Here is a 22,073-nt window from a genome sequence, read left to right as displayed (position 1 = left end):
ACTGCAAGAAGCCCCTGGAGTGATGCAGTGCCTGCTGTGATTGGTTGAGATTTCACAATGCAGTGGATCGCTCATGTCCTTTGACCCCTCCCTCACCCCTGCAGCACTGGTTAGATGTCAATGTCATTACTTATGAAAACGCCTGTCACTCAGTCAGAGTCTGGATATTCAGAACTTCTTCCAAAAGAGTGGCAAAAAAAGCGAGCAGGTGGAGAGGGCAGAACAGCCAGAAAATCAAAGCAGCAGCAGAGTTAACCTTGGGGGCCTGATTGGTGTAACACTTTTGCTTCAGCAAAAAAACCTGACTCCAATAATCAACTAATCATGATCTTCAGTTTAGAATGCAATTAGTTTAATCAGCTGTGTTTGCCTGGGATGGGGCGAAAGTGTGACACCACTCCAGTCCTCTGGAGTTGCCCATCCCTGGCCTAGGGGCTATGTAGCTTCTTATCTGTCATGTTTGGAGTTGTGTTGCGCTGTTACGCAGAAAAAAATATCTTTACAGTTGCCCGGTCATAACTTAAAAATAACTTTAAATATGCATCTGCCCCTAAAAAGATATGAAACATGTATTCTACTGTCAAAATTAACTACAAAGTGTAAATATGATGATTTTGGTCATGAAGTCAATCTTGTCCAAAACAGAGTTTTGTGAGACTTGTGGTTGTGACCGCATCAAAACGTAAATCGGTTTTGTTTCAATCCTGCCCACAGCTGGCAGGACACAAGTAATAATCAATTTGGAGTGCAGCTGCATGCGACCCAATCGTAATGCCTGTGGTAAATTTAGTTTGACTTTGGATATCCCTATGAGGCTAGTTAGGGACCCTCTGTAAATTACACAATGTACATGGGACAATATGTTAATATTCGAATAGCTCCAATAGCTCCAAATTTCAATGACTTCAATGACTATGAATTGTAGAAATTCAAATACAAAAGTTTAAAGCATTTCATGAGAACTAAAAGGTGTGCAACATGAAAATATTGGCTCATTTACATTGTGTAATTTATTTCCTGGCCATAACTAGCCTCGGAGATAGGCTATCCAAAGTCAGAACACACACCAGCAGGCTGAAGATAATTGCCAATATAATTTGTCTAATTCTTCCCACCTGTGAACATGCACACGAGACACCCACATCAAACCACACCCCAAAACCAAACAAGGTCAAATCAGGAAGTGCAGTTGCCCTTCAAAACAAACTAATGACATGCTGCACCTTGATACCTTTCAGATAAGCCAAGGAGGTGGTCAGTGGGGCAATTAGAACAGCAGCAGCCAGGAGCAAATGGTAGGAAAGAGGATGATTTAGGTGATCCGGTCACAGGCCCAAAACAAGTTAAGCTACCCCAGTATCCCCTTGACCGTTTTGGATTGCAAAATTAAAGAAACACACTAAACAAGACACAGAGACAGCAACAGAAGAATAGGATAGGATGGAGAGACACCAGAAGAACAGAACAAGCCATAAACAGAAGAGGATAGACAAAGGAGACGGTAACAGACAAGACACATAGAAAGTAACAGAAGAGGGCAGGTGGATTGAGCACACAGTAGACTATATCACTTCAAGCTGCTCAATAGAATATAATTTGTTTAATTTATTTTCACAAATTATAAGAAGTGAAATACAGACAGTGAAAAAATAAAACATGGCTTACAAAAAATGTAAGGTGAAAATCCTGTGAAATTACTATTAAAACATTTGTTTACTTTTATACTTTTTTACAACCAGGACAGGATGAGAGAGGAGGGTAGACAAAAGACAGCAACATAGAATACTAAGGGACAGCAACAGACGACACATAGAAAGTGATGGAGCGAGGTAGAGGAGGCGTGAGCACACAGTAAACTATCACTTAAAGCTTCCCTATGGATTCTAATTACGTGTGTGTGTGTGTGTGTGTGTGTGTGTGTGTGTGTGTGTGTGTGTGTGTGTGTGTGTGTGTGTGTGTGTGTGTGTGTGTGTGTGTGTGTGTGTGTGTGTGTGTGTGTGTGTGTGTGTGTGTGTGTGTGTGTGTGTGTGTGTGAGAGAGGGTGTTTGGGTGTCACGGATCCCTCCGGAACTTTCATTACGCACACCTGCCACCTCCCAGTGGTTAGTCACTGTATAAGTGTGCCCTTGGTTTACAAGTGTCCTGACAATTATTGTTACAATGTCAGTTGGTGCGTGTGAGTACCTATGCTGTGTGTTTTGGCTTTCGTGCCATTGTGAATTGCGCACATAATTACGGGTCTCATTCCGTGTGTTAATCATTGTGCGCTTATGTTATCTATTCAAGGTATTCCTCGCTCTTTTTGGGGGGGTTCTACCCTGTGTTTTGTATAGTGTTTGTTTGGTCTTTGTCCCCGTGTCTTTACACGGCACGTTATAATTTGGGTGTAATAAAAAAAACGTATTACGCATTCCTGCGCCTGTCTCCCGAATCATTCATACCAAAGTGACAGTGGGACTTTAATCAGTTTTGGCTCAGTGGTTTTTGGAAATACACTGTAGATGTGTGTGTTCCAGAGTAGAGAGACCCTGTGGCAGGTGAGAAGGTGGAAGTTACCTGAAAAATATATATTCTCTCAATGTTTTAATCTCTCAATATTAATCTCAAATTGCACCAAATTAATGCAATTCCTTACATTTTATCCCGGACCCCCCTACTGGCTTTGGGCTAAGTTCCTAATGTCTTCAAATCCTAGAAATGCCCCTGGGTAGTAAAGGGACAAGGAATACCTAGGATAGGGTAAGTAAGGGTAAGTAATCCTTCTCACCCCCCCACCCCCCTCTCAAAATTCCGCATAATGTCTGACTAGTAGTATACAGAGCAGAGTCATTATGAACTTTAATCTGATATTTTAGAAAATGGTGACACTGAGTGTAGAGGATGGCCCGTGGACAGGATGTGCGGTTCTCTTCCTGCACTCCTGTCCCGCAGTGAACCTGCTCTCTCTCTACAAAGACCAGCAGGGCAAGTTCAGCGTCTTCAAAGTCCTCAAGCTGACACTCACAGGTGAGCCACATCAGGCCATCCGGTCTCCAGCTAGCGTAGGGAGCATGCTGAGCATTGGGTGAGGCAGATGTATTATTGATAGAAAGAAAGGCTTAGCTTGGTGGTCATGGGGAGTGAAAAAGGGCTGGTGTTGCAGTGTGACCTGCTTATCTACTGAGGGGATGAATATAGTTAAAAGCTTATGAAAAACTGCTGTCAGATAAATGCTGGGAGATCTTTTAGGAAGTCATAACACGGTTGTGCTCAGAGCTCTGCCTGGACCAGAGTAGTGGAGGGATACACAGTCAGGTTATATTTATTTTATGGTCACAGTAATATTACTATTGTGCCAGTGATTCGCTATGGTTACCTCTAACCTTTGACCTTACATGGACTGTGTCCCAGACTCAGCTGGGGGGCTGGAGGGGTACGAGATCCTGAAGCTGCATGATGCAGATCCTCTGCTGGGTGTAGAGGTGAAGTTTGAGGATGTGGCGGCGTGCCGCAGGTTCCTGCAGAGCTATGGCTCCGGTGCCGTACAACAGGCCCTCTCCCAGCACGCCTGCCGCCTCCTCCATGGCCCACAGGAGCTTGCCTTGGAAACCCAGCTCAAAGCCGGGACGCACACTTTGGACTTTTGTCTGGACGACCTGGAGCTCTGTCTGCAACACATCCACCAGTCACAGGTAATATACTATATACCGGTTATAATCCATATATAGTGGTGTTGTTACTGGTAATATATGGTCAACTGATCACAAGCAATACTTCAGCAATCTATAGTGTATACCTAACAGGTGCTCTGCTGTGCCTTATGCCTTATGACTCACTATGAGGTGTTCTAAATGTTGATGTCACTTCCTGTCAGCCGGGGCGCCTAAGGGATGATGAGATTGCTGAGCTGGACCAGCAGCTGCAGAGCCAGGCCTTGGGTCACATCCCCCAGCCACCCACCCTCTCACAGGAAGAGCCCCCTGTGCCCAGCAACTGTTTCCTGTTCCAGAAAAGGGTGTTTGGTGAGTTGTCTCCGACTTCCATGGTTGCTTCTTATCTTCAGTGGGGGTTCAGCAGGGAGCTGTCCCCAGGGTCCTCTACATTCATACACTGGCATAGAACAGTGTTTCTCACCTCTCGGTCAGTAGACCACCACTGGTCTAGGGAAGGTTATTGACCTGTGCCTCAAATAGTTTGATGACACTTTTAGTCAGCTCAAGTGCTGGTTTTAATCTAAGTGGTCCTTTGAGGAAGAGGACCATTATAGCTTGCCCAATCTCTGGTATAGAGGACACTCATTATGGGTCATCTACTACACCCGGGACGGCAGGGTAGCCTAGAGGTAAGAGAGGAGGGCCAGTAGCTGGAAGGTTGCTGCTGTATTTTACTTACTTACATCACGTCTTACATGCAGAAACATATATAGTCTCTGGATACATGTCTCTAACACCCCCTCCCACTCTGTCTCCTGACATATCAGAGGACCGCATACTGGCGGCAGGGGACCTGCAGCGGTTCTCCAACGGCGTTGGGCGGGACTGGAGGAAAGTGGGGCGGGCCTTGGGCAAGAACTGCTGTGCGCTGAAGGGGCCGGCCATAGACAACCTGGCCTACGAGTATGAGAGGGAGGGGCTGTACGAGCAGGCCTATCAGCTGCTGAGCCGCTTCATCCAGGCGGAGGGGAGGGCGGCACGGCTAGGCCGGCTGGTCAGAGCACTGGAAGACAGCAAACTCACCAGCCTGGCTGAGAACATTTTGGACAGCCAGCCCCGGGAGTGACGCTGTCTGTCAAACTGTCTGGGGGGTGTGTGTTGGTCTGTATGTGTGTGTGTGTCTTTGTGAAAGAGTGGTAACGTGTGGGTGGCATTTCTTGTGTGCTACAACATGTCTTTTCTGTGTGAGTTTTGTGTCTGTGAGCTTGATTGTATGTTTTTTTATTTGAGTAAAATTGTATTGTGTTACAAAACCAATAGTTCTCATAATTGCTATGTCACTTCATTGTTGTCTCTGGTTGGAGAGCAAACTGAAAACACTGCGGGCCTTTTCTTCTTCCGCTATAAACCCAACCCCCTTTCTCCACCACAGACTGGACCCTTGATGTATTTGATCATTCTACCAATAACCTTTAGTTATTACAAAAACTAGATTGATATTGAACAATTTGCAATGGGTTTGGGGAATATTTGTTCCAAAATCCAAATAAAGTGTTGGATTTATAAAAACAAATTGCCCATTGCTTTCAGTCATGTCGAGAGTTGCATTTCATTTCCACAATCCAAGATCCCGATAAAACTTTTTACTATGGATTACATAGAATATTTAGCAAACCCGTTGATCCTGCTTTCTGAAATGCCCTACAGTCTATGGAAATACCACCCAGGTAAAAAATATGTGTCAACTTTGGGAAATGGGCAGTATCTAAAAAATGTGCACACACACACACAGCAAATGTTTTACTATCCTTGTGGCGACCTAAAATGTATTTCCATTCAAAATTATTTTTTCCCTAAGCCCTAAACCTAACCCTAATTGTAACCTTAAACCTAACCCCAAAGTTTAAAACAGCCTTTGTCCTTGTGGGGAACTGGGAGATATCCCCCAAGGGAGAATTTTCCTTGTTTTGCTATCCTTGTGGGGATTTTTGGTAGCCATGCGGATAGTAATACGAGCCCACACACACACTGTGTCACATTTTGTGTTGTTTTAGCTCTGTTCTCCAGCACTTTGGATGGATTTGAAATGATACAATGACTATAAGGTTAGCGTGCACACTGTCAGCTTTAATTTGAGGGTATTTTCATCATATCGAGTGAACCGTTTAGAAATTATAGCACTTTTTGTACATACTGTAGTCCCCCCAATTTAGGGGACCAAAATTATTGAGACAAATTCACTTATGTGTATTAAAGTAGTCAAAAGTTTAGTATAGGTCCCATATTCCTAGCACACAATAACTACATCAAGCTTGTGACTCTACAAAATTGTTGGATGGATTTGTGTGTGTTATGTTGCTTGTGTGTGTGTGTGTGTGTGTGTTGGTATTTGTCTGCAGTGCAGTATTTGTAAAAGTTAATGTGTGTATGTCACTGTGTCTGCCTCTCTGTGTGTGTGTGTGTGTGCAACTATGTGTGCATAAACACATAGTGTGTAGTAAATCGTGAATAATGATGACTGAGAAATTTACTGAGGCACAAATACAGTGGGGCAAAAAAGTATTGTCAGCCACCAATTGTTGCAAGTTCTCCCACTTAAAAAGATGAGAAAGGTCTGTAATTGTCATCATAGGTACACTTCAACTATTACAGACAAAATGAGGGAAAAAAATCCAGAAAATCACATTGAATTTATTTGCAAATTATGGTGGAAAATAAGTATTTGGTCACCTACAAAGAAGCAAGATTTCTGGCTCTCACAGACCTCTAACTTCTTCTTTAAGAGGCTCCTCTGTCCTCCACTCGTTACCTGTATTAATGGCACCTGTTTGAACTTGTTATCAGTATAAAATACACCTGTCCACAACCTCAAACAGTCACACTCCAAACTCCACTATGGCCAAGAACAAAGAGCTGTCAAAGGACACCAGAAACAAAATTGTAGACCTGCACCAGGCTGGGAAGACTGAATCTGCAATAGGTAAGCAGCTTGGTTTGAAGAAAGCAACTGTGGGAGCAATTATTAGGAAATGGAAGACATACAAGACCACTGATAATCTCCCTCGATCTGGGGCTCCACGCAAGATCTCACGCCATGGGGTCAAAATGATCACAAGAACGGTGAGCAAAAATCCCAGAACCACACGGGGGGACCTAGTGAATGACCTGCAGAGAGCTGGGACTAAAATAATTTGGAGCATTTGGATGATCCAGAAGAAGATTGGGAGAATGTCATATGGTCAGATGAAACCAAGTGTTTGGTAAAAACTCAACTCGTCGTGTTTGGAGGACAAAGAATGCTGTTGCATCCAAAGAACACCATACCTACTGTGAAGCATGGGGGTGGAAACATCATGCTTTGGGGCTGTTTTTCTGCAAAGGGACCAGGATGACTGATCCATGTAAAGGAAAGAATGAATGAGGCCATGTATCGTGAGATTTTGAGTGAAAACCTCCTTCCATCAGCAAGGGCATTGAAGATGAAATGTGGCTGGGTCTTTCAGCATGACAATGATCCCAAACACACCGCCCAGGCAATGAAGGAGTGGCTTCGTAAGAAGCATTTCAAGGTCCTGGAGTGGCCTAACCAGTCTCCAGATCTCAACCCCATAGAAAATCTTTGGGAGGGAGTCGAAAGTCTGTGTTGCCCAGCAACAGCCACAAAACATCACTGCTCTAGAGGAGATCTGCATGGAGGAATGGGCCAAAATACCAGCAACAGTGTGTGAAAACCTTGTGAAAACGTTTGAGCTCTGTCATTGCCAACAAAGTGTATATAACAAAGTATTGAGATAAACTTTTGTTATTGACCAAATACTTATTTTCCACCATAATTTGCAAATAAATTCATTAAAAATCCTACAATGTGATTTTCTGGATTTTCTTTTCTTATTTTGTCTGTCATAGTTGAAGTGTACCTATGATGAAAATTACAGGCCTCTCTCATCTTTTTAAGTGGGAGAACTTGCACAATTGGTGACTGACTAAATACTTTTTTGCCCCACTGTATCATACCCCCAAAACATGCCAACCTCTCAGCATTTCAATAACAGGGGAGGTTACCTTTTTGGGGGGATATGACATTTGTGTGTCTAACTTTCTCAGTCATCATTATTCATGATTTATTCAGGACAATCTGTAATCATGGTAGCATCCACATGAATGTAGAAGTGTTTGGAAATATATTATGTTCTTATTTACAATAAAAGTGACTCCAAAATGACACAGTACATGATTTACCATTCATTTCTATTGGGCACAAAATAATCTGAACCACAACCAAAACAAACAGCAAATGCATCCAACAAATTTTCTAGAGTCACAAGTTTAATGTAATCATTGCGTGCTAGGAATATGGGATTATTTTTCAACCGAACGGTTCACCCGATATGGATGGAAATACCCTCAAATTAAAGGTGACAGTCTGCACGTTAACCTCATAGTCATTGCATCATTCCAAGGTGCTGGAGTACAGAGCCAAAACAACTAAACGTGTCACTGTCCCAATATTTTTGGAGCTCATGGTATGTCCTCTTGCATTAAGGTAAGAGCTTGGGGCTTAGTTTATGAAGGCTATAGGCCTTCGCAGGTTGAGGAATTGACTTGTAAGGCTGTAGGTTTAACTGGTAATTCAGGCTTTTGGTGTCAGTATAGTCCATTGTAAAACCCTCACACCTTAACACTCCACTCTTTCCACATGTGGATTGGAAGTTTTTAATGTGCACACACATACACACATAGAGTTACACACACATGCACAGAAAGACTGACACAGAGACACACAAAGAAACACACACATTCACTTTTACACATACTGCACTGCAGACATAAACACACGCACACACACACTCATCAATACATATATGTAAGCAACATAACACACACACGGGATAAAAGCAATTGCTAGATTAATAATTAATACAATTGAAATGGTATTGTGTTGTACTACCACCTTGTGTAGCCTATTGTTGCTGTTGACATTACATGAGCTCGGCCCTTAACCCTAATTGCTCCTGTAAATCGCTCTGGATAAGAGTGTCTGCTAAATTACTAAAATGTCAAATGTAAAAAGGCTAAAGTTATAGGCCGATGTTTACCCACTCCTAGTGGATTATAAATTGTATTTATAAGGACACGGAAGACAAAAATAGCCCACTCCCAGTATCGTGCGAGACCACGCCTTTTATGTAATCAAAAGGCCTATTATACATTGTATATTCAGCGAAATTATTCCACGAAGCAAAATGTGTCTTTAAAATCCCCGTTTGAATGTGGTCTCATCGAACGATTAGCGCCTGCCTTTGCTCTGACGTCAACGAGATTGTCTGCGCTAGGTGAGTCTCGCGCACATTGCCTTCCCTTCCCCTCCTCTCTCCGTCGGTTATTGTGAAGAGATTGAACGATGAGATCGCTCGCGCTCGCTGTCATCAGTGCCGCCCTATAGAGACCCCCAGCCCCGAGGCTCGAACACAACGACCCCACCCCCGCTCCAAGAGGGACGGAGAAAAATTTGCCCTCAATCCGGGCCTCATGCTGTAGCAGACTGAACGAGCGAGCGAGAGAGACAAACACACATATTGAGTCGGCGAGGGACAGGGCGGAATAGAGGAGAAGGGATTGTTCATTCGGCTCTAGACATGGGATGTACACTCAGCGCTGAGGAGCGCGCTGCTCTGGACAGGAGCAAAGCCATCGAAAAAAACCTGAAGGATGATGGAGTCACTGCCGCAAAGGAAGTGAAATTGCTACTGCTTGGTAAGACACCGTTTATAACGGGGGCTGTCCGTTCTGCACGGTTCGGTTGATGTTGATGTCGATTGCAGAGAGCCGGGCCGGGGCCACAGGCGCTCTCCGTGGTCCTGATGTCATGTCCCCCTAAAGACAACCGACTCTCACTCTGCTCTCTATTCCCTTTAGGGGGAGGAGAATCGGGCAAAAGCACCATCGTCAAACAAATGAAGTAAGTGCTTTTTTTTCTGAAACAGGCGTCTTTGACGAGGCCTGAGATTGCGCCTCCGCTAGCTCCGCCATGTTTCCTCAGAGGCCGTACCTTTGCCGGTGATTCGAGCACCTCCTGTAGACGGTAATCGGAGGCGGTGCTCATGGTCAGTAGCAGGCCGCAGGGGTGCTGTCCACTGACATGGTGCTGAAATTTACCCATAGGTTTTTCATGCATCTATCGATAAAGAGGCATGGCGAATACATCGGTGTTTGTGACTGTGTGTGTGTGTTTTTGTGCAGTCAATATGTGTGTATTAGTGAGGTCACTACATTACAGCTCCATTAGCAAATATCTCTGGTTTAATCTTACTGGCTTTAAGTGCCTGATATCGCTGAGAGTACTTTGCCTATAAAGCGGATTTACTCAGAAAATATGGCATCTAAAACCACATCTAAACCTTTCCCCTTCTCGTCTAAACCACTCTCTTATCTAAATCACTGTTCTTTTTCTAAACCCTGTTACTAGATTTCTTCTTTAAAGAAGATCTCTGTATCCAGGGCCCAACCGGAAAAGCACATTATATAATATTTTCATGCACATAATTAAACATGGCTGTTGCTATGCAGACATCCTCTCAAAAATCCACAATTTAAAAAATGTTGGGTTCAGTGCATTCACTGTACCTCAGCACACACTCATCTGCCCCACACACACCCTGCTTTTTCCATCACACACACTCCTCCCTCTACTCCACTCTGTTTCCTTCCATTCTAGCACTCTCTCCATATTTAATTATCCTGGAGGTTCTCCCTAGCGGTTCAGACAGTTACCCAAAAGCATCGCTCAGGAGAGGCTTCTGTTGTGAACTACATATGTTACATTGGTTATATTATATAATGCCAGGATCGGAAGAGGAAAAACTGATCCTGGACAGAGATAGCATTGGCTCCTTGTGTGTGTACACATGGGTGTGCATTTGTGTAGTTTTGTATGTATGTATATTGATAATGGTGTGTGTCTGGATGTGCTTACATCCATATGTTTATTTGCCAGAATTTCATTGACACGATAAACCCCATGAGATACCCTATCATGTTTTACAAAGGAGTGTAATAATAATAATTATAATAATAAATATCTCATTCAAAAATAAATCATAGGCATTATATGGAGTTGGTCCCCCCTTTGCTGCTATAACAGCCTCCACTTTTCTGGGAAGGCTTTCCACTAAATGTTGGAACATTGCTGCGGGAACTTGCTTCCATTCAGCCACAAGAGCATTAGTAAGGTTGGGCACTGATGTTGGGCGATTAGGCCTGGCTCACAGTCTGCATTCCAATTCATCCCAACGGTGTTCGATGGGGTTGAGATCAGGGCTCTGTGCAGGCCAGTCAAGTTCTTCCACACTGATCTCAACAAACCATTTATGTATGGACCTAGCTTTGTGCACAGTAAAACATAAAAATACCTTCCCCAAACTGTTGCCACAAAGTTGTAACCACAGAATTGTCTAGAATGTCATTGAATGCTGTAGCATTAATATTTTCTTTCACTGGTATTAAGGGGCCTAGTCCAAACCATGAAAAATATCCCCAGACCATTACTCCTCCTCCACCAAACTTTACAGTTGGCACTCTGCATTGGGGCAGGTAGCGTTATACTGGCATCCTCCAAACCCAGAGTCGTCCTTTGGACTACCAAATGGTGAAGAATGATACATCTCTCCAGAGAACGCTTTTTCACTGCTCCAAAGTCCAATGGCGGTGAGCTTTACACCAGTCCAGCCAACGCTTGGCATTGCACATGGTGATCTTAGGCTTGTGTACAGCTACTCGGCCATGAAAACCAATTTCATGTAGCTCCCATCAAACAGTTATTGTGCTGACGTTGCTTCCAGAGGCAGTTTGGTACTCAGTAGTGAGTTTTGAAGCCAAGGACAGACGACTTTTACCCTTTACGTGCTTCAGCACTTGGCGGTCCCATTCTGTGAGGTTGTGTGGCCTGCTGCTGAGCTGTTGTTGCTCCTAGACCTTGCTACTTCACAATAACAGCACTTACAGTTGACCAGGGCAGCTCTAGCAAGGCAGAGGAAATTTGACGCAACTGACTTGTTGGAAAGGTGTCATCCTATGACGGTGCCCCGTAGAAAGTCACTGAGCTCTTCATTACGGGCCAATCTATTGCCAATGTTTGTCTATGGAGATTGCATGGCTGTGTGGGATGTCCACATACTTTTGGCCATGTAGTATAGCCACCACCAGCAATGAACGGGGTTCTCAGGATGACAGAAAAGACACAAGATCAGAGTGGATTTACTTTGGTTTAAATACTCAGCCATCTTTTGATCTTTTCTTAAACTAGGTTAAGGCAAGTACTATGGGCTACATTCCAAATTTGGTGTCATTTGGTCCTATGGTTCATAAGTAGAAGATGTTTGAAGTATTTTTAGTATATTTTAGAATTTTAGCCTATGTGCTAATATGCATCTACATGTGGCCATCTTTGAATTCATCAATGTTATTTTGTCAAACTCGTTAAGGACTATTGTGATGAGTCCAAAGACCGTATTTGGAGTGAATCTGACTTTTAGTCCACGAGAAGAATATTTTTTTGTGATTATTTTAAGCATTAGCGTTACATAGTGAACTGTTAATTTTTTAAAAAGATATCAATGCCAGACTTAACATGGTTCATCATGTTAATGTTCCAAACTTATAGGCCATTGTGAAGTGGATTTATCCATAACTCAGCCATTACTTAACCAATCCCTTAGGTTTTCTCAAACGAAGGAAACACAAATTTCACAAATTTCCAAGATGGAGGAAAATCTATCCTGAAGGACCTTATGGGTCATTGTGGCAAATTTGTTCAGCTTGCGGAAAGACACCAACATGCACATTTTCAAGTGTCTGGGTCAAACGGGCGGCGGATATGAGAGTTTAAGTGAGACTGCTTATAACAGCATCATCTATAGGCCAATCGGGGCCATTTTCTTTGACCAAGTTAATCATGGACTCTTGTTTCTTTGTGCCAAATTAGAAAAAAGGTGTGTGTGTGTGTGTTTGTGTTTGTATGTAGCAAGGTGAATTGATAATGGTATACAGCAATCTGTATTATTAAAAACCAACACCTTAATTATTAAATAGCAAGTATGTTTTAATAGAACTTGATCATAGTGTACTAGTACAGACTAGCAAAGTGGTACACACATTAAGAAAGGCACATACTGAGGAAGGCTATGCATCTTGAACATCTGTGTAAATTTATATATTTTTTTATTTAATCTTTATTTAACCAGGTAGGCTAGTTGAGAACAAGTTCTCATTTACAACTGCAACCTGGCCAAGATAAAGCAAAGCAGTGCGACACAAACAGCAACACAGAGTTACACATGGAATAAACAAGCGTACAGTCAATAACACAATAGAAAAAAAATAAAGTCTATATAAAATGTGTGCAAATGGCGTGAGGAGGTAAGGCAATAAATAGGCCATAGTAGCGGAGTAATTACAATTTAGCAAATGATGATGATGTGTGAGTAGACATACTGTTGTGCAAAAGAGCAGAAAAGTAAATAAAAACAATATGGGGATGAGGTAGGTAGATTGGGTGGGCTATTTACAGATGGGCTATGTACAGCTGCAGCGATCGGTTAGCTGCTCAGATAGTTTAAAGTTAGTGTGGGAAATATAAGTCTCCAGCTTCAGCTATTTTTGCAAATCGTTCCAGTCATTGGCAGCAGAGAACTGGAAGGAAAGGCGGCCAAAGGAGTGTTGGCTTTGGGGATGACTAGTGGGATATAACTGCTGGAGCGAGTGCTATGGGTGGGTGTTGTTATCATGACCAGTGAGCTGAGATAAGGCGGAGCTTTACCTAGCATAGACTTATAGATGATCTGGAGCCAGTGGGTCTGGTGACGAATACAGTGGGGCAAAAAAGTATTTAGTCAGCCACCAATTGTGCAAGTTCTCCCACTTAAAAAGATGAGATAGGCCTGTAATTTTCATCATAGGTACACTTCAACTATGACAGACAAAATGAGGGGAAAAAATCCAGAAAATCACATTGTAGGATTTTTAATGAATTAATTTGCAAATTATGGTGGAAAATAAGTATTTAGTCACCTACAAACAAGCAAGATTTCTGGCTCTCACAGACCTGTAACTTCTTCTTTAAGAGGCTCCTCTGTCCTCCACTCGTTACCTGTATTAATGGCACCTGTTTGAACTTGTTATCCGTATAAAAGACACCTGTCCACAACCTCAAACAGTCACACTCCAAACTCCACTATGGCCAAGACCAAAGAGCTGTCAAAGGACACCAGAAACAAAATTGTAGACCTGCACCAGGGTGGGAAGACTGAATCTGCAATAGGTAAGCAGCTTGGTTTGAAGAAATCAACTGTGGGAGCAATTATTAGGAAATGGAAGACATACAAGACCACTGATAATCTCCCTCGATCTGGGGCTCCACGCAAGATCTCACCCCATGGGGTCAAAATAATCACAAGAACGGTGAGCAAAAATCACAGAACCACACCGGGGGGACCTAGTGAATGACCTGCAGAGACCTGGGACCAAAGTAACAAAGTAGTGTGTTACTGATGGTAGCATCAGTAACACACTACGCCGCCAGGGACTCAAATCCTGCAGTGCCAGACGTGTCCCCCTGCTTAAGCCAGATATTGTCCAGGCCCGTCTGAAGTTTGCTGTGAATAGTGAATGACCTGCAGAGAGCTGGGACCAAAATAATTTGGAGCATTTGGATGATCCAGAAGAAGATTGGGAGAATGTCATATGGTCAGATGAAACCAAGTTTTTGGTAAAAACTCAACTCGTTGTGTTTGGAGGACAAAGAATACTGAGTTGCATCAAAGAACACCATACCTACTGTGAAGCATGGGGGTGGAAACATCATGCTTTGGGGCTGTTTTTCTGCAAAGGGACCAGGACGACTGATCCATGTAAAGGAAAGAATGAATGAGGCCATGTATCGTGAGATTTTGAGTGAAAACCTCCTTCCATCAGCAAGGGCATTGAAGATGAAATGTGGCTGGGTCTTTCAGCATGACAATGATCCCAAACACACCGCCCGAGCAACGAAGGAGTGGCTTCGTAAGAAGCATTTCAAGGTCCTGGAGTGGCCTAGCCAGTCTCCAGATCTCAACCCCATAGAAAATCTTTGGAGGGAGTTGAAAGTGCGTGTTGCCCAGCAACAGCCCCAGGACATCACTGCTCTAGAGGAGATCTGCATGGAGGAATGGGCCGAAATACCAGCAACAGTGTGTGCAAACCTTGTGAAGACTTACAGAAAACATTTGACCTCTGTCATTGCCAACAAAGGGTATATAAAGTATTGAGATAAACTTTTGTTATTGACCAAATGCTTATTTTCCACTATAATTTTCAAATAAATTCATTAAAAATTCTACAATGTGATTTTCTGGATTTTTTTTCTCATTTCGTCTGTCATAGTTGAAGTGTACCTATGATGAAAATTACAGGCCTCTCTCATCTTTTTAAGTGGGAGAACTTACACAATTGGTGGCTGACTAAATACTTTTTTGCCCCACTGTATGTAGCGAGGGCCAGCCGACTAGAGGTACAGGTCGCAGTGGTGGCTGGTATAAGGGGCTTTGGTCACAAAACGGATGGCACTGTGATAGACTACATCCAGTTTGCTGAGTAGAGTATTGGAAGTTATTTTGTAAATGACATCACCGAAGTCGAGGATCGGTAGGATAGTCAGTTTTACGAGAGTATGTTTCGCGACGAGAGTGAATGAGGCTTTGTTGCGAAATAGGAAGCCGATTCTAGATTTAATTTTGGATTGGAGATTTTTAATATGAGTCTGGAAGGAGAGTTTACAGTCTAGCCAGACACCTAGGTATTTGTAGTTGTCCACATATTCTAAGTCAGAACCGTCCAGAGTAGTGATGCTAGTCGGGTGAATGCGGGCAGACAACGGTTGAAGAGCATGCATTTGGTTTTACTAGCATTTAAGAGCAATTGGAGGCCACGGAAGGAGTGTTGTATGGCATTGAAGCTCGTTTAGAGGTTAGTTAACACAGTGTTCAAAGAAGGGCCAGATCTATACAGAATGGTGTCGTCTGCATAGAGGTGGATCTGGGAATCATCCTCAGCAAGATGAATACAGAGAAAAGAGTCGGCCCGAGAATTGAACCCTGTGGTACCCCGATAGAGACTGCCAGAGGACCGGGCAACAGGCCCTCCGATTTGACAGACTGAACTCTGTCTGAGAAGTCGTTTTAAAAATGTATTCCATAATGTGTGAACCACCTTACTTTGTAAGAATAAGATCTTCATACCTATGGATTATGCACCTTTTGAAGTCAATGGTATACTTATTTATTTAACTAGGCAAGTCAGTTAAGAACAAATTCTTATTTCCAATGATGGCCTAGGAACAGTGGGTTATCTGCCTTGTTCAGGGGCAGAATGACAGATTTTTATCTGTCATTCTAGGCTACCTGCCGCCCCAACTGCTGAAGTGTATTCCAGACTAGGCTAGTGTAATGGATTTATAATCTGATCGTCAATATCAGAACGTTTCATGTCAATGTTGTTGAGTGGTTTAAATGTACAGACCACCTTTGTCATTACAAATGTGAAACCTAAAGTGGCTATATTGGCTGCAGTTGATGCTGCTAAGGTGTGAGTGAGTGTTTGTGTGTGAAAGGAGGGAAGAAAAGAGAAGGTGGGTGGCAGCCATTGATGTGTTGCGTGTATTTGGGTGTGTACAAAGGAGCAGGCACTGCTTGACGCTCAGAGACAACCCTGTTCTTGGTCACATGCACGTGCGTACAGATGCACATACACTAAAGCGTCTGCTGAAATGTGGGTTCACTGAAGTGTGAATGTTTGTGTGTGTGCGCTCATGCACGCACACTTAGCCTACGTACGTGTGTGTGTGTGTTATTTTGTATGTGTTCTGATGTGTGTGTGTGTATGCAGGATTATCCATGAGGATGGCTTTTCTGGGGATGATGTGAAGCAGTATAAGCCTGTGGTCTACAGCAACACCATCCAGAGTTTGGCTGCCGTCCTCCGAGCTATGGACTCTCTGGGCATCGAGTACGCAGACAAGGACAGAAAGGTGGGTACATGCACCCTGCACAGAGTAGGATTCATCCATAGTATACAACCAATGTCCCTTTCAAAACCTGACTTCAAGGTGCACTGCAAAGCAGACCTTAATGTTTCCAGTGGGGTATGGTAGTAGACATCCAGGAATTCAGCTATACAGTCTTCACCTCATATGTGTCTTAATAAATCTATGCATGTGTTTTTGTTTGTGTATGTATGTATGTGTGTGTGTGCGTGCGTGCATGTGTGTGTGTGTGTGTGTGTGTGTGTGTGTGTGTGTGTGTGTGTGTGTGTGTGTGTGTGTGTGGTGATGCATAGTCACATCTTTTGTACATAATATATTTTGTATGTGTGTGTCCAGGCGGATGCTAAGCTGGTGTGTGATGTGGTCACTCGTATGGAGGACACAGAGCCCTACTCAGCAGAGCTGCTGACAGCTATGAAGCGTCTGTGGGCCGATGCCGGGACCCAGGAGTGTTTCAACAGGGCCAGGGAGTACCAGCTCAATGACTCCGCTGCCTAGTGAGTACACACTAAGGGACCAAGCATATCGGAATGCATGAAACTTTAAATTAAGCATAATTCATGCATTGAATCAATGGAAGATTTGTGAGAAAGTTCCAGTTTACATAACATATTGGAATTTGAGTCCATTAGCTGCCTGTTCTTGAACAGTAACACAGTGCAAAGGTTAGTCTTTGAAGTGACTACGTTGGTTAGTCTTTACAGTGCAAAGGTTAGTCTTCGCACTGTATTTTTGTAGCTCTACACTCTTAGAAAAAAGAGTTCCAAAAGAGCTCTTCCTCTTTCCGCATAGGATAACCCTTTTTGGTTCTAGATACAACCCTTTTTGGTTCCAGATAGAACCCTTTGGGTTCCATGTAGAGCCCTCTGTGGAAAGGATTCTACTTGGAACCAAAAGGGTTTTACCTGCAACCAAAAAGGGTTATTTAAAGGGTTTTCCTATGAGGACAGCCGAAGAACCCATTTACATTCTAAATGGCACCTTTTTTTCTAAGGGTGTATTACTGAAGCTCTACCTCCCCTCCCCTCCCCTCCCCTCCTTCACTTCCCCCCCCTCCCTCCTGTTTCCATTTCCCTTCTCCTTCCTTCTTTCTCTCATTAGCTACCTGGACAGTTTAGACCGTATTGGTGCTGCTGACTACCAGCCCACCGAGCAGGACATCCTGAGAACCCGAGTCAAGACCACTGGGATCGTGGAGACCCATTTCACCTTCAAAAACCTGCACTTTAGGTTAGACACACCACACACACATAGGTTTACACATACAGTTCCTCTCCCAGTCCAGTATATTTGTTTGTAGCATATTTGTGGTGTATGTTATGACACGTTTATAACTCTTATGTTTCTTTCAGGCTGTTTGATGTTGGAGGTCAGAGGTCAGAGAGAAAGAAGTGGATCCACTGCTTTGAGGATGTGACGGCCATTATCTTCTGTGTGGCATTAAGTGGCTATGATCAGGTTCTGCATGAGGATGAAACAACTGTAAGTACTTCACACACACTTCGTACTACTCACAAACACACCACACATATTCTCAAACATGCATCTCATCTGTCTTATTTGGTATTTTCTGCAGAATCGCATGCACGAGTCCCTCATGCTCTTCGACTCTATCTGTAACAACAAGTTCTTCATCGACACCTCCATCATCCTCTTCCTCAACAAGAAGGATCTGTTCGAGGAGAAGATTAAGAAGTCACCACTGAGTATTTGTTTCCCTGAATATACAGGTAAGACTTCCCTACAGTCCGCAAATATACACAAACTTAGACAGACACACATGCAAAACAGATGGTCGTAAGTCTCTCTCACTCTCTGGCGCTGTATCTCTCTTCCTCTCCTACTCTTCTTTCTCCTCTCTCTCGCCCTCACCCACCTTTCCTCCCAATTTCCCCATAGGTGCTAACACTTATGATGATGCTACCGCATACATTCAGGTGCAATTTGAGAGTAAGAGCCGTTCGCCCAACAAGGAGATCTACTGTCACCTGACCTGTGCCACTGACACAGGAAACATCCAGGTAGTGTTTGACGCAGTCACTGACATCATCATCGCCAACAACCTGAGGGGGTGTGGCTTATACTGAGGCCTAGCCCTGCACAGAGGTTGCATTGGAGGGTGTGAGGTGGTTAATAATAATAATAATTTTGATGATATTAAAAGGCATAATTATGTAAATCTACACGTCCAAAGGGACCCAAAGAGCTGCCGCCATTCACCACGACGGATTCTTTGCCATGTTCTGTTCCTCTATTCCTTTTTTAAATTTCAAAATCCCACCACCCCTCTTTTGTTTATTTGTTATCAACATGTGTTTCCTATTGAATGTCTTTCATGTTTTGTTGATTGTGTGAACAACTGTAAGATGTAAATCAGAAAAGGGGAGGTCCAAGGGGTATATTCTGTTTTCGTGCCATGTTTCGCAACAAATTAGATAGAAATGTTATGCATAGAGAGGAGAAGGTCCTCTTTTCCTTGTGATAGAGATTTGTGTCAGTTCTATACATTACATCTCTATCTGCAACATCCAGAACATTGAGCCACGATGAATGTACCCCTTGGTGCTCCGTTTGCAGAGGTGATGTTGTGCTCTAGGTGATGATGTAATAGAGGAGGTACTGGTGGCTGGGGCGCGTAGTGGGGGTTCTGTACAGCGTTGGATAGAACCCCCCTCTCTGTTGGACTCACACTGGGCTGCTCTACATGAGCTCCTTCTGCTTGTGTGGCAGGCTCTGCCATTGGCCTCCTGCAGTGTGATGAAATGCCTGTCAGCCAATGATATATCTGTGTCGGGAAAGTGTGATATCAGTGCCAACCTTCTGAGCATGACAGATAGGGGAATAGAATTAGAGATCATTGATCACTTTCACACTATCTTTACAATATAATGCAATTGAAGGGACACAAACGCTTTATTATCATCAAATTATCTATGGATTTTATTTCAACCTCATGCCCTCCTACCTCCTAGAATCCCGTGCCACATATTTATTTCCTGTCCTGTCAGACCGGTGAAACACCACTTCCTGTCTCAGTCTCAGAGGGTCTAGAGCTGCTCTGATGGACCGTCTCAAATGTCACCTCCCATGTAGTGTACTACTTCTTCAAAAGTAGTACATAATATGGGGAATAGGTTATAATTTTAGACTTGCACACTCAAGTCCACTGGTCAGTGATGTATCATATGGTTGTCTCCTGGTCTCCTCTCACTTATCACTTATCACTGAGATGAAAGGACTGGACAGGTTTCCACCGTGTTGTTTTCACTCACTAGTCCTTACAGATTTGTAGTTTTAGGAGAGGACAGCCACAGACCACTGACCAGTCTCTGCTTGTTCAAAAGGGTCTTCCTAGGTGCTCTTTATGTAATAAAACATGAATATGTGAATGCTGAATTATTTGGAAGTTGAGGTAATTTGTAGATTAGATAAGCCACACAGTGCTTAGCTCAGGATGACCCTTGTGAGCAAGCATGCTGAATTCCAAATCCATCCATACTACCCCCTCTAGGAATTCCTGTAGATTTGAAAGAATTTGATTGGTTTAACCTTTTCATGTCCATAACAGAAATGTATAATATTCTACAGTACACATATTCTCTGAGTTTACTGATGGACAAATCGGCCAAAGCGTTTAAACAATACCTAAAGAAATCCACACACACACACCCCTAGAGTGCATGCAGTATAAGCCCATCAAATGCAAGTCAATAGAGACTGGAGAGTGAGTGATTTTACAGCATTGTCCCTCTTTCTCAGATCTTAAACATGTTCACATCTTAATCATTTTTGCTATATAGATTGTCTGGACCAATATATAAATATAAAAACAATATCTAAAGAATTCCACACCCTCTCTATCGCACAACAAATTCATTTTATGAGATTTTTTATCTGATTCTCAGAACATGTTCAAATTTTAATAATTGTTTCGACCAATATAATATAAAAGCAATATCTAAAGAAATCCACATACACTCCTAGAGTATATTATACAGCATAAGCAAATCCAATGTAAGTCAATGGCGAGTGAGGCCTGCTACAGCATTTGCCCTCTTTCTCTCTCTCTTTCTCTCCCTCTCTCACAAGCACATGCGTGTGTAGACACACCACAGACATCAATGCACACCAGTTGTAAAATGTTTCTCTCTGCAGTCTCCATTGGATTTGGAAATACTGCAAGTACTCTAGAGGTGTATGTTTGAGAGAGGGAGGGGATTTCTTTCAATATTGTTTTCATATTTATATTGGTCTGGACAATCTATATACCAAAAGTGATTAAGATCTGATCATTTGAACATGTATTCACATGACATGATTCGTGTAATGTGTAAAATACAGTAACCCCATGTGTCCAAAGTCTAAATATAGTACGACAGAAACGACTGTAGTTCACAAACAACAATGAGTTGAATCATCTATTTGGCATATTTGGGCTTTAACAGGTCACAGAACAACACTTTATGCTTTTAAACTATATCATTCTAAATTGTATTTCAAAATACATATGCTAAAGTCATTTTAATGATTTTTATTGTCTCAAAATCCCAACTTTGGAGGTATGATAGATAATGCCAATCTTAAAACGTCAATTCGGCATATCTAGACACTTGTACTATGTTATCACCAAATGTAATGCATTTACACCAAAGAGAATTTGTTCAGTGCCACATTTGTTAATATGGACATGAATGGGTTAGGTAATATGGTAATTGCGTCACCTTCTCTTCTGATAGAGTGGGTGGTATTTTTGCCACATTGCTTGTATATATATATATATAAACACACACACACAATCGATTTTAGATCTACAGACATGTCCAAGCGGCAGGGGCTGGGGTAGAGTTGGAATTCAGCAGCAGTCTCTCAGTGGGGAGTTTGGGTTAACCCTAACCCCTACCCCCTGACCTCTTAACCCTGAGCAGGCCACAGTCAAACCCCGGCTGTCACGTTCTCTATTTTCACAGAGGAAAAGTACTGCTCTCCACTCATTCACCTGTGCACCTGAAGATGCATCCTATCCCTCTATACTCCCTCTATCACGTGTCGTTCCTCATTTCTCTCAATCCCCCTTTCCATTTTCACCTTAAACACCGTACTGTATATATATGATTATACCAGATTTCTTTTTTTTACTGTGAATGCTTTTGTTCTGCACCCCTTCCTCCTCCGTAGATTATTGGTTGCTCTCTCATGTGGAATGTTTGTGCTGAGCCAATCGAATGTTGTGTTTACATTAAAGCCACACTTTTCCTAACTATTCCCACGGCCATATTGAGTATCTTTTTCATGTCTGTCTTTCTCCCAGTGCTTTGTTTGAAATCAACCCCCAAGCTCTTCTCATATTCTCATTGATCTGAAATGATCGG

At 42.9% G+C, this 22,073-nt stretch overlaps 2 protein-coding genes across 2 annotated transcripts; both read left to right on the top strand.

Moving 5' to 3' along the window:
* Window positions 1-2,816: 2,816 nt before the first annotated feature.
* LOC118359756 (tumor necrosis factor receptor type 1-associated DEATH domain protein-like) lies at window positions 2,817-5,205 on the top strand. Its single transcript, XM_035738443.2, has 4 exons — window positions 2,817-3,006; window positions 3,391-3,671; window positions 3,854-4,001; window positions 4,460-5,205. Exons 1-4 carry the CDS (start codon window positions 2,859-2,861, stop codon window positions 4,756-4,758), a joined length of 876 nt encoding a protein of 291 aa, XP_035594336.1. The 5' UTR covers window positions 2,817-2,858; the 3' UTR covers window positions 4,759-5,205.
* A 3,786-nt stretch (window positions 5,206-8,991) lies between these two features.
* Window positions 8,992-21,966, top strand: LOC118359743 (guanine nucleotide-binding protein G(o) subunit alpha-like). Its single transcript, XM_035738419.2, has 8 exons — window positions 8,992-9,386; window positions 9,549-9,591; window positions 16,548-16,689; window positions 17,041-17,201; window positions 17,806-17,934; window positions 18,057-18,186; window positions 18,281-18,434; window positions 18,604-21,966. The coding sequence occupies exons 1-8, from the start codon at window positions 9,269-9,271 to the stop codon at window positions 18,789-18,791; spliced, it is 1,065 nt and encodes a 354-aa protein (XP_035594312.1). The 5' UTR covers window positions 8,992-9,268; the 3' UTR covers window positions 18,792-21,966.
* The last annotated feature ends 107 nt before the right edge of the window (window positions 21,967-22,073 follow it).

This window comes from Oncorhynchus keta, chromosome 2 (assembly GCF_023373465.1).
Source record: "Oncorhynchus keta strain PuntledgeMale-10-30-2019 chromosome 2, Oket_V2, whole genome shotgun sequence".
NCBI lineage: Eukaryota > Metazoa > Chordata > Actinopteri > Salmoniformes > Salmonidae > Oncorhynchus > Oncorhynchus keta.
The sequence above is the reverse complement of the archived record's forward strand: the minus strand, read 5'-3'. Positions and strand labels throughout refer to the sequence as shown.

Coding starts and splice junctions, on each gene's coding strand:
- LOC118359743 (XM_035738419.2), top strand. CDS start 9,269: ATGGGATGTACACTCAGCGCTGAGGAGCGCGCTGCTCTGGACAGGAGC. Junction 18,187..18,280: donor TGCATGAGGATGAAACAACT/GTAAGTACTTCA, acceptor TATTTTCTGCAG/AATCGCATGCACGAGTCCCT. Junction 18,435..18,603: donor TTGTTTCCCTGAATATACAG/GTAAGACTTCCC, acceptor ATTTCCCCATAG/GTGCTAACACTTATGATGAT.
- LOC118359756 (XM_035738443.2), top strand. CDS start 2,859: ATGGTGACACTGAGTGTAGAGGATGGCCCGTGGACAGGATGTGCGGTT. Junction 3,007..3,390: donor CCTCAAGCTGACACTCACAG/GTGAGCCACATC, acceptor ACTGTGTCCCAG/ACTCAGCTGGGGGGCTGGAG. Junction 4,002..4,459: donor GTTCCAGAAAAGGGTGTTTG/GTGAGTTGTCTC, acceptor CTGACATATCAG/AGGACCGCATACTGGCGGCA.